The sequence below is a fragment of the Giraffa tippelskirchi genome, chromosome 1, assembly GCF_054371585.1.
Source record: "Giraffa tippelskirchi isolate mGirTip1 chromosome 1, T2T-mGirTip1v1.2.pri, whole genome shotgun sequence".
In the NCBI taxonomy this organism is placed as follows: Eukaryota; Metazoa; Chordata; class Mammalia; order Artiodactyla; family Giraffidae; genus Giraffa; species Giraffa tippelskirchi.
The window spans coordinates 75061684-75078206 of NC_137275.1; the positions used below are offsets into that span (position 1 = coordinate 75061684).

The following is a 16523-nucleotide window of genomic DNA, read 5'->3' on the forward strand; positions in this document are numbered from 1 at the left end:
TTCATGTGGTCGCAAAGAGTCGGACATGACTGAGCGACTGAACTGAACTGAATAGAGTGCTTGATAAACATTTTCTGTTCTAAAATTCCTTTACAATAGTAAAAGGTTTCCCTCACGGCAAGCTGTTAGATATTTACATTTACATTAAACAACAAAGTATGACCACAATATCTAAATATGTTTAATTATACAACTAATCATCCCTAATCTCATATCTGACAGAGTGCCTACTGTCTCACAGGTGCATAAGAAATACTTGTTGACTTAAGCTATAACACAGCTAAACAAAACTAACTGAAATATCTTGCCCTCAAACTCCATTTTGTTTTTGTTGTTTAGTCACTAAGTCCTGTTCAATGCTTTTGTGACCCCATGGACTGTAGCCCACCAGGCTCCTCTATCAGTGGGATTTCCCAGGCAAGAATACTGGACTGGGTTGCCATTTGCTTCTCCAGAAGATCTTCTTGACCCAGGGATTGAACCTCAGTCTCCTGCATTGGCAGATGGAATTCTTTACCACGAGCCACCAGGGAAGCTCCTCAAACTCCATACCACACTTCAAACTTACATGGGCCCTATGGTTTACTAACGTAATAGTTTCAAATACAGAAAGCAGCTTCTGGTTGTCTACAGAGGAATAAAGAATTAAATGAAGAAAGCGCTTTATGCAAAATGGAACAGTCTCCAAAATATACCATTGAGTGATTTATTTTTAAAGAAGATTCATAAACAGTGTGCATGATGTGCCAATGTTAAAAGGGAAAAAGAAAATACACAAATTTTCTTAGATATTCAAACATCTTTGCAAGAACATAGCAAAAAATAGTATAGTAGTATTGTTTTGGGGAGGGGGAGATGAATGGTCAGGGGACAGGGTTTGGAGGGAGCGACTTTTCACTGTATACCTTTCTGAATTTCAAACCACATAAATTCATTAGTTAATCAATATTGTTTTAAAAGATTAAAAATAAAAATGATTTCACATAAAGTGTTAATCGCTCAGTTGTGTCCAACTCTTTGTGACCCCATGGACTGTAGCCAGTCAGGCTTCTCTGTTCATAGAATTCTCCAGGCAAGAATACTGTTGTGAGATGACATTCCCTTCTCCAGGGGATCTTCCTGACCCAGGGATCAAACCCAGGTCTCCCTCATTGCAGGCAGATTCTTTACGGTCTGAGCCACCAGGGAAGCCCAATTTTACATAAGAGTACCCTCAAAAGGCTATTATTTAATCATTGTTGGGTACAAGGTCAGAATACTGGTGATGCCATAATGAAAATATTATCTTAAGTGGTCACAGTTTGGCATCCAAATGAGTAATACCAAACAGCCCTATTTAAGATATTAAATGAATTATCTAGTGATCATCTTGTATCTAAGTCAGAGGTTACAGTTTTACTCAATAGTGAGTGTGTAACTAAGTCCTGTCAAAGCTCCAGCTCTGTAACACCTGGCTTCAAAATTGTGTAGGCCAAGGGGCCATCTTCCTGCCATACTGCATATAACACCTTTGTGTTTAACCTGCTTAAAGTGTTTGAACAAACCCAGAACTGTTCTCTAAGAATCTCACCCTCCTGCAGCTATCTTCCTCCCAAAACACTAACACCTAGGAGGTAAGAAGGCAATGAGTCCCTGGCTCTTCAGGTTTCAAAGTAAAATACTATAATATTTTCTCATCTACATACCAAATAACCTGAGCAAATGGCTGTTTCTCAGTTTACACAAAACACCTGACAGCCTTCTGAGGCCTGAACTGTCTGCCATTCAGTCCCTGTCACAGCACATACACATTCCTACAGAGGAAAGGTGGAACATTACCCTGCAGCCTCCTCCTCAGCAGGGGCAAGTGACTTGGAATCACGCCAAGAGTCAGGGGAAGCAAAATGCACAAAGTACAGAATTTCTTCCAAATCTCAAGTTTTACCTTTAAAAATACCCACAAGTTTTATATTCTACTCTGCAAAGAGTCTTGTTTTAGTATACAAATGTTTGTTTCAGCACAGAAAATGAAGATTAGAAGCTCTTCTCTCAGAACAGCTTCTTTCCAAATCTCTTAAAGTTTATTGATATTTATTATACAGTTTGGAGTTCTCCCATCACCCTGCCCTCATTTGATAAGCATCATTCTCTCAAACTCTTGAGGGTCCCTTGCAGAGCAAGGAGGTCAAACCAGTCAATCCTAAAGGAAATCAACCCTGAATATTCACTGGAAGGACTGATGCTGAAGCTGAAGCTCCAGTATTCTGGCCACCTGATGTGAACAGCTGACTCCCTGGAAAAGATCCTGATGCTAGGAAAGATTGAAGGCAGGAGAAGAAGGGGACGACAGAGGATGAGATGGTTGGATGGCGTCACTGACTTAATGGACACGAGTTTGAGCAAGCTCTGGGAAACAGGCAGGAAGGGAACCCTGGTGTGCTACAGTCCATGCTGCTGCTGCTAAGTAGCTTCAGTCGTGTCCGACTCTGTGCGACCCCATAGACGGCAGCCCACCAGGCTCCACCGTCCCTGGGATTCTCCAGGCAAGAACACTGGAGTGGGTTGCCATCTCCTTCTCCAGTGCATGAAAGGGAAAAGTGGAAGTGCAGTCGCTCAGTCATGTCCGACTCTTCACGACCCCATGGACGGCAGCCCAACAGGCTCCTCCGTCCATGGGATTTTCCAGGCAAGAGTAGTGGAGTGGGGTGCCATCACCTTCTCCGCTACAGTCCAAGGGGTCACAAAAATTTGGATAGGACTGAGCGACTGAACAACATTCTCTCAAGTCATCCAGGTTTTTAAGTCCTATCTTAAATAAAATAATTTAAAAAGCTGTAAAACATTCTAGCTCTCACTAGCAAAGAGAAGATATGATTTTCTTTTTATCATGCAATGTTCTATGGCAGTCTGCAATTATTTTACCCAATTTTATCATTCCAAAAGTTAATGCCCCTTCCCAACACCATAGTAGGTTATACATAATACTTTCTTTAGGTATTTCTGCTGAGTTTTGAAAGCAATCAACATATTCCATAAGTTCATGACTGACCTCAAACCAAAAGAGATACTCAAAGTATTCTGTTACATTAAACAGTATTGACTCTCAGAGGGAATGAGTCAAGAGAACTCAGCATTAATATTAAAACAGTGTCTTTTAGTACTTAACACTAGGAATCATTCCAAACTAGAAACTTCAATAACTAAAGTGACTTCTCCATGGTAAGCTGAATTAAGTATTTTCCAAATAATGTTAAACAGTCATAATGCTCTTAACATCCTTTTATAAGGGCTGGGTATATTATGCCATAATTCAATATTCTGATTTAGGTGTTTTAGGGAATATTCTAATAATGCATAATGAATTCACACTGAAACATTCTTTGGTAAAAACAGCAGAGTTACACAACACGACTGGACTTACCGTGCATGGTCAAGTACTCCACAATGCTCCCCACGATAGCTGGAACACCGTTCTCGGTCAGCCCCTGCTGGTGAAGGTCCTGGAGACTGACTCCAAACAACTTGGTATAGGTGGGATTCCTCTGCTCGTGTAGTGGCACTGCCACTATCTTTTTCATGTCTTCTTTCAGCCGAACCGCTGTTTTACTTTGCTTAAAATAGCGTGAGAAAAAAGAGCAGTCAGTTATATTTACCACAGGAGGCTGCATGGTTACTACACAATCACCTGAGTTAAAGAGTAAGTCTTGGAGGCTGTCTTCACTTATTTTTATGACAACTCAAACCAAATCCCTAACAACTCTCACATGCTGCTCAGTGTTAGGAATGGCGTACATGGATATAATGATTAAAAGAAGTGAAAGATAATGAGAAACCTAAAGCCACAACTTAACCGTAACTAAGAGAGGGAGCAATACACTGCAGTATCTAAGATAGATTACTACAGTAACCGGGGGTGTGACTCATGAGTACCTGGTTAACAGGAAAATATAAACATTTGTCAGAACACTGAAATCCCATGCAGATCCTGTAACAGTAAGATGTTACTGAAAATGAAAATTTATCTAGTTGTCATCTTAAGGTAGCTTTAATTTGAAGGACTAGAATATATAAATATGTAGAAGAACACTTATATCTCTGATTTGATTATATCTGAATATCTCGCTGATATATTGGCACATAAAATCAACTCAATTCTCTTTGACATTCAAAATGCTATAATCTCTGAAATAACAAAGTTTCAGGTAATCACAACTTAAGCAATTTCAACAAGACTGTACATGTTATAAATAAAAATGCAATTTACAGTTCATTCAAGTTATCACAGTGAAAACATCATAGAGGTTTGTTTCTTCCTTTTAATAAAAAAAATTATCCCCCAGGAAGTAATTTAAAAGATAAATTTTAATATGGTTTAACATAATTAAGTGAGAGGTTTTTTTTAATAAAGCATGTGTCCTATGTAAATGTATGGATCTGTAACTCTAAACACTAAAAAGATGGCAAAAAGCTAAAAAATTTATTTGAGGACAGAGGAAGCAGATTAGGGGAAATATACCCTTTTGAGAATGAATGAAACTAACCGAAATGTCAATATTGTAAATGCAGGTTCATGTAGATCTTACAATCTAAAAAGAGAAACACTATCTCCATCATAGAGATGAGGAAACAAAGATCAAAGAGTTAAGAAGTAATTTGGTAAATGTCATGGAGCTGGTAAGAGTTTCACCATACTCCATGTTCCTCTCCTTAATTTAAATTTATATTAACGTTAAAGTAGTCTGTATATAATTATAGTAACAAACTATGATAACTACTACGTGACACATGACAGCTACACAAAGAAAATTCTACAATTGTGATTTTTAGTAGGATTTCTGTAGTTTCAATGTGATTTTGAACCATACAATCTATAGAATCACACCAACTTTCATGGACATCTTTTAAGAGGTCATATTTGAAAGCCAGATTTCCCTAGTAAAATTCAGCAAATGTATAAAGTTATATATGAGTTTGAGCGAACTCCAGGAGAACTCCAGGAGATAGCGAAGGACTGGGAAGCCTGGCATGCTGCCGTTCATGGGGTCACAAAAAGTCGAACACGACTGAGCGACTGAACAACAACAATAAAGTTGTAGCATAGATTTAGTATCTAGTAATATTCTAAATAAGGCATAGTGTTAGCTACTACAGAGTAGTATGGGCAAGAACTGTCACTTCTGTTACCAAGGAAGTTATTAAGTCAAATCTGTAACCACTACTATTTTGATGTGAGTTTAAAAACCTGTAAGTATCTTTCAAAAGAACATATGGAAAAATTCAGTCAACCAGGTCTAGCTGGTGAATAAGCAACCAAAAAGTAACCTGTAATAATGAAACTTTGAAAGCAGTCTTAAATGTAGCAGCTGACAATGAGGTCAGATCATACAAATTTTATCATTTTCATACAGACACAACATAGCATACTGGTTTAGAGCATGGACTGTGGAACCAGACTCTGTTTTGAATCCCATTCCAATATCATTAGCCGCGCAAACCTGGACAAGTCACACTCAGTTTCCCCATTTACGAAATGGGGATACCAGGAGTTTCCGGAATATAGGAATAAATGAGGTTAGAAGGAGGTCATACACATGTAAGAATGAGAAGAGTATCTGGCACACTTAGTAAGTACCAATTGTTACAATTATCATCATTATCATCCTTCTTCCAGGAAATTACTCTGATTTCTTCTGAAAACAATTCAGGGATCCTTAACCACTTCTGTACTCAAATGTTTGTGTGAACTAAAGACTGTGGTTGAAAAAGGCACCATGGTCAAGGCCTGTGGTTGGCAGATAGTCTAATGATCTAATTATTCTCCAATTATCTCAATTTCTTAAAATATACAGGTATGACTTTTGAAAGATACAATCATTTTGCACATCAGTATCAAAATTTATTAAAAATTTTTATTAGAAATTCAAAGTTTTCTCAGAAATCCTGTCTATATGTTTAAAACCTAAATTAATATTCTTTCTGCCAACAGTCCTGTTCTTTATTCTATCTTTTACTCAAGTACAGTCAGTATGTTGCATCTATTAACAGATAGTGTAAACAGGCAATCTTGGCATTACGGCTCAATATTTTCAAGGATGAGACATGTAATTAACCTCACACATTTTGAACTGATTGCAAATTAAGCTGTTTACTCAATATAGACCCCTACTACAGAGCAAGCTTATATATAATCAAAGCAATAAAGGAATACTTGATTTATCATTTTTAATTGATAATCTAATTTAGGGTAATACTTTTAAAAAGATAAATACTGTTTTTTAAAAAAATACTATGAAACAAAACAGCTATATTTTCAGAGACATACAAAGCAGATTAAGCAGAAAAGTAAATCAACAGAAGACAGAAAAGCTATAAAGTCCAATTTGTGTATTATTGCTGTTAAACGCAAAGATGGGGGCAGGAAACTTATCGGAGACATCACACCAGCTCTAGAAGGAGTCTGGGGAGGACCAATAAGAGCCCAGCAGTGGACTTTCTTTAAAATCTCCTACAAATATGTATTACTTTAAAGAGAGAACACACTCTGGGAGCTGAACAGGGCTCCACTGAGTAGAGGAAAAAGGTACAGAAAATATCTACAGGGACCCCAAGAGGCAGTTATCAGGAAGCACCAGGAAAATTCACTGCTGATTAGTTCATGACTTTGGAGAGCAGGTTTATGAAGAAAAGGCAGTAAAGCTCTCCTGACCAGGTGAGCTTCTGAGAGAAGGCAGAGCAATGGGCAAACAGAAGGGTCACATTCAAGAAAACAGTCCTTTGGTAGTAATACAGGAGGGAGTCTCAGGGTTGAAAACGTGAAAAGCTACCTTGGCCTCTTATCGCTATACCCCACAGGACCCTCTTGATACTGAATTACAAAAATCCATCTCATTGAAATGCGTGTAAGGAAAAAGGAACATAGTCAGCAACTAAACAGACAGTATTTTTAAAAGAATAAAGGAACATCACAATTTTTTTAAATAACTCATTAGAAAAATATTGCCAAGAAACAAATGATAACTGTAACCTAACAAAAAAACCAAAGTTAATAAGGATACCAAAAAGCACATGCAACAAAGAAACTGTATTTCATTAAAATGATAAACTTTTGTGCATTAAAGATACTATCAGCTGAGTGAAAAGACAATCCACAGAATAGGAAAAAGTCTTAGCAAATCATATATCTGATACAAGTTTAATATCCAAGAACATATACAGCTCAACACAAAACCCATTTCAAAAATGAATAAACACTTCTCCAAAAGTGATAGACAAGTGGCTAATAAGCACAAAAAAATGCTCGATTTCACTACTCATTAACCGTATGCAAATCAGAACCACAATTAGATATACTTCACATCCATCAAGATGAAAAGTGGAAGTGAAAGTGTTAGTCACTCAGTCCAGTCTTTGCAACTCCATTCATTCTCTTCTCCAGGGGACCCTCCTGAACCTGGGATTAAACCTGGGTCTCCTGCATTGTGGACAGATCCTTTACTGCCTGAGCCACCAGGCTGTCCCCTCATTAAGATAGTTACTATCAAAAAAATCAGAAAATAAAGAGCTGGGTAGGATGTAGAAAAATTGGAACCCTTATGCATTGCTGGTGATGACGTAAAATGATATAGCACTATGGCAAATAGAGGTTCCTCAAAAAGTTAAATATAGAATTACTGTATGATCTATCAGTTACACTTCAAGTATATAACCTAAAATCAGGAACTAAAATAGGTACCTGTAGACTAATGTTCATAGTAGCATTATTCACAACAGTCAAAAAGTAGAGATTACAATTCAAAAGCTTATCAAAAGATGAATAAACAAAACGTGAGGTGTGTGTACACACACACATATATAAAGGCAAATGTAACTATACTATTTGTATATTTACTTTGCTTTTGCTTCTAATTTTGGAGGTCTTTCCAGACTAGCACATATATTTGCTAATATTACACTATAAAGACACTATAACTGACTTAACCAATCTTATTTACTGATGTTTAGGTTGTTTACAGTTCTTGATATTACAAATATTTCAGCAATAAGCAATCATGCAAATATTTCTACATAACTGTACAAATACCTATAAGATAAATTCTTTAGAGGCACAATTGCTAGATGGACAGACTTATAAAGCTGTAATTTTTTTATAGTACCTCCAAAAGTTAAAAGAGGAGCTTTTTGCTACTAGATTATATGAAAGCAAAATAAATTTCCCTTTAACTTAAATTACTGTATAAATCATAAATTTTAATAAGTATTGCCACATTGCCCTACAAAAATGCTTTCATGGTTTACAGCTTGATTCATAGCATATGAGTGCCTGCTTCCCATTTTAACAACCATGAGTATTAAAACATTTCATGAATTAACTATGAGTGAGATTGAGCAATTTTCTTTGTGAATTTGCATTTATGTTTCTTGTTTGTGAACCTCCTAGTCATAAGCTCTGCCTAGTTTTAATTGGGTAGTTTTCTTTTTCCTACTGATTTGTAGGAATTTTTTTGTATATTAAAATAATTAATCTTGTTTTAGTCACGTGTGTTGTAAATATCTGTTCTGTTTCCTTCTGGGATTTAACTTATGATATTTGTGTTCACAGACATTTTGGTTATTTGGCAGAAAACTTTACCCATCTTTTTCTTCAGGGCTTATAGCTTGGGTTTCCTTTGAAACACATTCCTTGATCCAAAATTAACCTTTAAATTCACACATGTGTTATTCTAGTATTTTTATGATTTTACTTCGATATTTATATCTTTGATCCATCTCTAGTTGAAAGAGGAAGAAATACAGCAATTATCTTTCTTCAAGTAGCTAGTCATTATTAAACTGTTTTAATTCTTGTTTGTTGTGGTCCTTTAATGGACCAGAACTTGGGGGTACAGAGTCGACCGATAAGAAAAGGAAGAAAAGAGGCTGATATTCCCTGGTTTACACAGTATGCCAATATAACTCTAGGACAAAGAGCTAGCACCGTCTACGTAGGCTCAGGGCGCCCTCTCGAAGAGGTCTTGAAAGCCCGGGCAAGTAAGTAGACACGGTGGACACCTGTGCTCCGTAGAAGCAGCCTGAAACGGAGAGAGGGAGAGAGTGAGAGAAAATGAGGAAAGACACGGTGATCAGTGCTCTGGTGGAACCAAGGCATTTATTCAACATATTGTGGGCATATATATACTCTCTTACCAGATAGCCCTTTTTAGCAGAGATAGGGATCAAAGATCTAACAAGTCATCTAGAAAGCCGAGGCTAGAATTATTCTCGAGAAGGGGGTTGTAAAAGTAAATTTACATATCAGAAAGGAGGAGACTTGTAAATGGCTGCTGTTCACCGTATGGAATTTCCATACGAATGAGATACATGAATTTCTATTATCCCCGAAAGCCGGCTTGCCAGCTCTCTGGCACCTGTATTCAGGTGCTGTTAAGGAACACAGAATTCATGCAAGACTGAAAACAGCACACAGGAAGCCTCCTGTTAAATGTATCCTGACACTTGTTATTTTAATATCTGATATGCTAAACTCTCCCAACTTAGTCTTAAAGGAGTAACTGTAACAATTCAGAACTGTCATAAAATAAAATAATATAGAATATCTTTCCATAAAACATTCATTTTGAATGATAAATTTAAACAAAAATCTCCAAACTGCCTGTTACCTATATAAACTTATATTTAATTATATGACACACAAACAATCATGCTATGACTTGCTGTACTACCTGTTCATCAACTATTGTCAATTCATCGTTACAGAGAACAACTCAAATATGCTTTCTTATGATCTCTATTTCAGAAACTACTGGACACGAGCTTCTTCTCTGAAATTTAGTTTCCCTAAGTCAGCTTTAAGATATGAAACAGAATTAATCAAAGTTAGCATTATAGAATAGTCTTCCCTACTTAATAAGGCCTAATTCTTTCATGCTAGTTTGCACTTTCCACCACTGAAACTAAAATTTCCCCCAAATCTTCTGCACAGGTATTAACAAATTAAACCCATCCACACAGCCAACCATTCTTCAAAAAAACAAACCCTGAAATAACCTAGATACTACTGACTTTATCCACACTGAGTAGATACATTTATCTATCACTCTGTTATTGACCTATTTTGTTTGACTTCTGATTCTGAAGGGCAAAGATGAAAATTCTCCTTGCAACACAATTCAAATGTGAAGACAGACACATCTTTGTTTGATTATAAATCTAGTCTTCTTCAGTATTTGGCTTATTGCTTAAAAAAACAGTTAAATGTTTAATCCTGTTTGAAATTTGATCTAAATCCAATAATACAAATAATCCCTTCAGATTATAGAGTTCCTTTTATATTATTTAAAACAGATAATGATACTATTAAGGAAACTACCTTAAGGCAAGCAGATAGCCATGTAACAAAGATAATATTTTATGATGCTGTACTGTTCACAATGTATTTTCACATTAGTGTTTGTTTGGTTTCTCACAACAATCCAGTTCAACTACTAGTACCCCCTTGTGACAGATGGAAAGTGAGAGGTTAAACATCTTGCTCAGGGTCATGTTGGGCAAGCCAGGAAGTGGCTGAGCCAAGAGTCAAAGCCATGTCTCCCGCCTTTCAAATCCTGCCTCATTCCAATGCATGATGAGCTGCCCCAAACCACAGAACAGTAAGCCACCAAATGACGAGGTGTATTAGTTGCTTCTGATGCAAGCAACTGAAATTCCAGCTTGAACTAGCTAAAATAATAATGACATTTACTAACACATTAAAATACCACTAAGGAGTTGAAAGGAATGGAAGCCTAACTTGGTAGATGCAATGGTTCGTGAATGTCACCACTACTTGCCATTTATTGATCAATTAACTAAAAGCAGATCTTTAGGCTGCTTTCTCTCTTCATATCTGCCAGCAGTACTTGGTGTACTTAATTCATTGATCACATTCAGTAGGAAGTGGGAGAAAGACTGCTACCCTAATCATGGAACATATGTCCTTCTCTTTGTTTGGTTTGAGCAATTTAGGTTACAGCCAGGGAGACTGTTTGTTTACACATGTCCCAACTATCTTTGCATTTAGGTGGGAACATGTGACTAGTTCAAAGCAATGAATCATGAGAAGAATAATGAGTCACTTCCAGAGTAAGGCAGATAAAAAGCATGTGTGCCTCCTCCATTTCTTTCCCTAATATAACTTAGGGGACACATGCTAATATGCTAAGATAATAAACAGATCACAGAATGGAGGAAGCCTATATACCAGAGACACCAGATGGGAGAGAGATTCTGATAACTTGCATGAGACTCTGAGTAATCTACAAATTAATTTTCATGCCCCAAGCTACTGAGATTTCAAGGTTTATCTACTGGAACATGCAGTGCTAATTACCTTGATCGAAGCAGATTACATGCCCACCTGAGGGAAAGCTATGCACTCACCAGACAGAACATCATCTGAGATGGAATGGATGTGTGGGATCTTCTGACTACACGTAACTTCACAGTAAGAATTCCTAAAATATTCAATTGGAGACTCAAACAGTTAAAAGTACAAAACATTTATAATTGTCTTGCTAATTCTTATTAATAGAAAACTGCATTTACACACAAAAAAATACCACCAAGAAGACAGACACCTTTGCAGATACACTCTCAAATTCTTAAAGGTCTTCAAAAATAAAATATATCCAAGAAACTGCAAAACCTAGGCCATGACTTATCTGTCCTGTGCAAATGTTTGTTGAACAACTACTACTGCCCAGTCCTGAGCAAAAAGCAAGTAATGCAAATAAGACATGATCGCTTCTGTCCAAACTGTTGCCTACTGTGCTGTTGTGCTGTGCTTAGTTGCTCAGTTGTGTCCAACTCTTTGAGACCCCACGGACTGTAGCCCGCCAGGTTCCTCTGTTTGTGAAGATTCTCCAGGTAAGAATACTGGAATGGGTTGCTATGCCCTCCTCCAGGTGATTTTCCCAACCCAGGGATCAAACCCAGGTCTCCAGCATTGCAGGTGGATTCTTTACCATCTGAGCCACCAGGATTGCCTACTAGATGACAGAAATTATGCTAAGAAGTTAAACAGATGGTCAAATAGTCCCCAAAATCTACTATCAAGGTAGCATACTGCTCAATAATGTCTGAGATCAGAATAGAGTAACATAACCAATATTTCAACTCAGGTATGCCAGGCTCCAAACAAAGCCCATGCTTTTCAAAAATCTCAAATAAAGCTTAAAAAAATTAAGAAATTCATTATGGCATTTAAGAAACCTAAATGTAGTCCACATGGGAGGAAACTGGTACCACATAATCAAACTAGAAACTACCAAGAGGATATCTCTGATGGTCTTGAAACACTGCTCTTATATAATACTTATTTGCTGAATTATTTAGGAAGATTTGGTTCAGCTAAATTGAGAACAAGAGAAACAGTAAGGAGAACATATAGAACTAAGTGTTGACAGTACATAAGGATATAGGATAGCTTGGTAGATATATTCTACATAGATAAAAGATGAAGATGATTAAGAAGAGACGAAAGAATCAAGTTAAGCACCTGACATTTATGAGACACCAAATATTTATGTCTTTACTAAGTTGCCCATTGATTTTACCCATTCTGGCCTCATGTGCTTTCTGCCTGAGATATGCACATAAAAATTCATAGCTGAGCAGTGGTGTCTTAGCAAGTTACAATTATACCCAGGCACACCTGCCCTGATGACAGAGAAAGTTGTGCTGGCTCCAGATACACTCCATCTGCTGAGCCGGCTCACACTCAATACTGGTCTTCAAAAATGTACCACGGTCAAAGAAGGTTGATATGGCCAAGAAGGCAAGAAAGATAGGAAAGATGAACATTATGTAACACAGGATTTGGGGAGTGTGGTCTTTTGGTCCCATATAAACCCATTACAAGTAGGTAAACCTACCTCATCATTTCCCCCTTGCTTTGTGCTGTGTCTTAGGTTGGTGCAAAAAATCTACAACAAGAGTATCCTGATTTGGTCCATGAGCCTTTTTGTACTGTGGTCTGTCTGCGTTATGTGTCTAATAAGGTAGCTGATAGCACCAGATGGTGAAGCTACAGGAGTGGATGTGCCCACATTACGGCCAAAGGCTATAAAGCCTGGGATACCTCTCAAATTGTAGCCAGCACCACCAAGAGTTGGGGCAAAGTCAGGACAGAATGATAGCTGGGGCCTGACAATACTAAGAGAACTGAGACCCAAATTCACCAGTCACTGACTTGGTCCCTAAACTCACTCACATAGCAGAATAGTCAAGAGTATAAGAACCTACACATAGGCACTCAAGCCCCCTCCTTTATTCATCCACTAGAACATCCACTCCCCAGTCTCAGCCCACCTATCCTCAAAATGACCACATGGCACCTTGGACAGAACAACTGGAAGGGCAGGAAATCTGAAAGACTCAGGATTCACCTGAGAAGGCTTGAGTCATCCAAAAGTGTATTAAAAACTAGAAGAAACTAAGATAACACACTATTTCAAATCCTGAAAGATGTGAAAGTGCTGCACTCAATATGCAGCAAATTTGGAAAACTCAGCAGTGGCCATAGGACTGGAAAAGGTCAGTTTTCATTCCAATCCCAAAGAAAGGCAGTGCCAAAGAATGCTCAAACTACCGCACAATTGCAGTCATCTCACACGCTAGTAAAGCAATGCTCAAAATTCTCCAAGCCAGGCTTCAGCAATACGTGAACCGTGAACTTCCAGATGTTCAAGCTGGTTTTAGAAAAGGCAGAGGAACCAGAGATCAAATTGCCAACATCTGCTGGATCATCGAAAAAGCAAGAGAGTTCCAGAAAAACATCTACTTTTGCTTTATTGACTATGCCAAAGCCTTTGACTGTGTGGATCACAATAAACTGTGGAAAATTCTGAAAGAGATGGGAATACCAGACCACCTAACCTGCCTCTTGAGAAATCTGTATGCAGGTCAGGAAGCAATAGTCAGAACTGGACATGGAACAACAGACTGGTTCCAAATAGGAAAAGGAATACGCCAAGGCTGTATATTGTCACCCTGCTTATTTAACTTATATGCAGAGTACATCATGAGAAACACTGGGCTGGAAGAAGCACAAGCTGGAATCAAGATTGCTGGGAGAAATATCAATAACCTCAGATATGCAGATGACACCACCCTTATGGCAGAAAGTGAAGAGGAACTAAAGAGCCTCTTGATGAAAGTGAAAGAGGAGAGCGAAAACGTTGGCTTAAAGCTCAACATTCAGGAAACTAAGATCATAGCATCCGGTCCCATCAGCTCATGGCAAATAGATAGGGAAACTGTGGAAACAGTGTCAAACTTTATTTTTTTGGGCTCCAAAATCACTGCAGATGGTGACTGCAGCCATGAAATTAAAAGACGCTTACTCCTTGGAAGGAAAGTTATGACCAACCGAGACAGCATATTGAAAAGCGGAGACATTACTTTGTCAACAAAGGTCCGTCTAGTCAAGCCTATGGTTTTTCCAGTGGTTATGGATGGATGTGAGAGTTGGACTATAAAGAAAGCTGAGCACTGAGCACTGATGCTTTTGAACTGTGGTGTTAGAGAAGACTCTTGAGAGTCCCTTGGACTGCAAGGAGATCCAGCCAGTCCATCCTAAAGGAAATCAGTCCTGGATATTCATTGGAAGGACTGATGCTGAAGCTGAAACTCCAATACCTTGGCCATCTGATGCCAAGAGCTGACTCATTTGAAAAGACCCTGATGCTGGAAAAGATTGAGGGCAGGAGGAGAAGGGGACAACAGAGGATGAGATGGTTGGATGGTATCACCGACTCGATGGACATGGGTTTGGGTGGACTCAGGGAGTCGGTGATGGATAGGGAGGCCTGGCATGCAGCGGTTCATGGGGTCGCAAAGAGTTGGACACGACTGAGCGACTGAACTGAACTGAAGATAACACCAGTTGGCAAGTACGTTACCTGTTCTGCCTGGGAGTGATTATTGAGGAAAAGTAAGTAAGTACGTTAAAGTAAAGAATCAACCTCGTCTATGTAATTTAAGTAAGTTTGTGAGTCCATTACAGTTTTACTAACAGCACTAGCAATTTGGGAAACAGAAAAAAATCAAAGGAAATGAGGACGAGAAAGTCAATAGAACTAGGAATTTAAAATCTTTAAACCTGTCTTCCTACTTCAAGAATTCATGCACACACACCCATACACACACTTTACAAACATTTGGTACTCAATTATTTTGTCTGAAGAACAACTGTCTTCAGTAACAGGATACTGAGCAGTTACTACACATATGTCTAAGTAGCAAAGTTCCAAACTATTAAGTTTATGAGCCCACATGCATTCATTTATGTTTACTTAAAGTTCTCACTTTTCTGTCACAAACATAAATAAGTGTTTTGATCTTCAATAGCCTTTTTTCCATAAATATTATGCTTCCATTCCTAAAAATGTGCTTCCTCCTATAGTAAAATTGGGACACAGCACAAAGACCAAGCTAAAGTTAAAAAGTAGGAATGATTAACAATTATTTCTCCTGGGAGCGAATAATCTCTTAAATTGTATGACTTCTATATTAACCTTAAATGAAATTTTGTATATGTTTTGGATATAAATTAAGGAAAAATATGAAATTTCATACATGGGTTAGTCTGCATTTCAGTCAAGGTAGAGACCAATATATGCAGACTAGGAGCAAGTAGCAAAGATCCAATCAAACAATCAGATGTCTGCAAATGTCAGGACTAATAGGTCAACCTGCTGCTTCACTCTACCCATTTCCAGCTTTAAAGTCTTTCTTTCATAAGGTGGAAAAATGCAGACCTGTGTCTGTAGTCAAATATAAGCTCAGTATTTTCCACAAAGAAAAATACGATCTTGAAGGAAACTCTTTGGAGTGATAAAAAGATTACCAGCTGCACACCTAGATGCTACAGGCATCCAAGCATTGGGGCTGAAAGGAAAAGAGTTAGGAAGACAGGAACACAGGATGCTGAGAAGTTCTGAGCTGAAAACCAGGAAGTTATCCTACAGTTTTACTAAGCAAATTCAATCCGTGGGGCTAGTGCACCATCTGGTGGCCATTCTGGGCCTACGTGTCAAAAATTTCCCAGATGTTTCTAGGTATTTTAGGATGCCACCAGAACTACAACAAAAATACAGTTCATTCTGACACTTCACAGGAGCTGATCGAAATGTGATGGAACACTACAGAGCAGTTAAAGATGACAATACAGAGTAAGATATTTCTCATTTAGTAAACCTCCAGGACAAATAAAATGCCCCTTGGAATACAGTACCAATTTGAGATTGATGTATTTTCTGTGTATTAATTAAAAAGATTTAATTACAGCATTCTGTGATTTATGTAATTGTAGATATATTGGGTTATTGCAAAAGGTTACACGTAAGCACCGAGAGAACTGCTTTTTTTGAAAATTCATGAATTTCAGCCCTAGAAATACACACCTTTCTCCACGGATTTTATATCAGTGTTACTTATTACTGCTACTGTATTATAACCAGAAGTTTATATGGTTGGTTAAGGATTTACATACGTTTATCAACTTAGAT

At 37.9% G+C, this 16523-nt stretch overlaps 1 protein-coding gene across 8 annotated transcripts in view; it reads right to left on the minus strand.

Annotated features, from left to right (window-relative positions):
• FAM13A (family with sequence similarity 13 member A) overlaps positions 1-16523 on the minus strand; it is a 321134-nt gene that overhangs the window by 279636 nt on the left and 24975 nt on the right. For 6 of the 8 annotated variants that reach the window (XM_081594264.1, XM_081594235.1, XM_081594254.1 and 3 more), the window contains exon 2: positions 3401-3590. In XM_081594264.1, coding sequence (XP_081450390.1) covers positions 3401-3557 — 157 coding nt within the window. In that variant the 5' untranslated portion in view covers positions 3558-3590. Of the gene's footprint in view, positions 1-3400; positions 3591-11394; positions 11469-16523 lie in introns of all 8 variants that reach the window. The other 2 variants (XM_081594207.1, XM_081594197.1) reach the window with 1 other exon arrangement.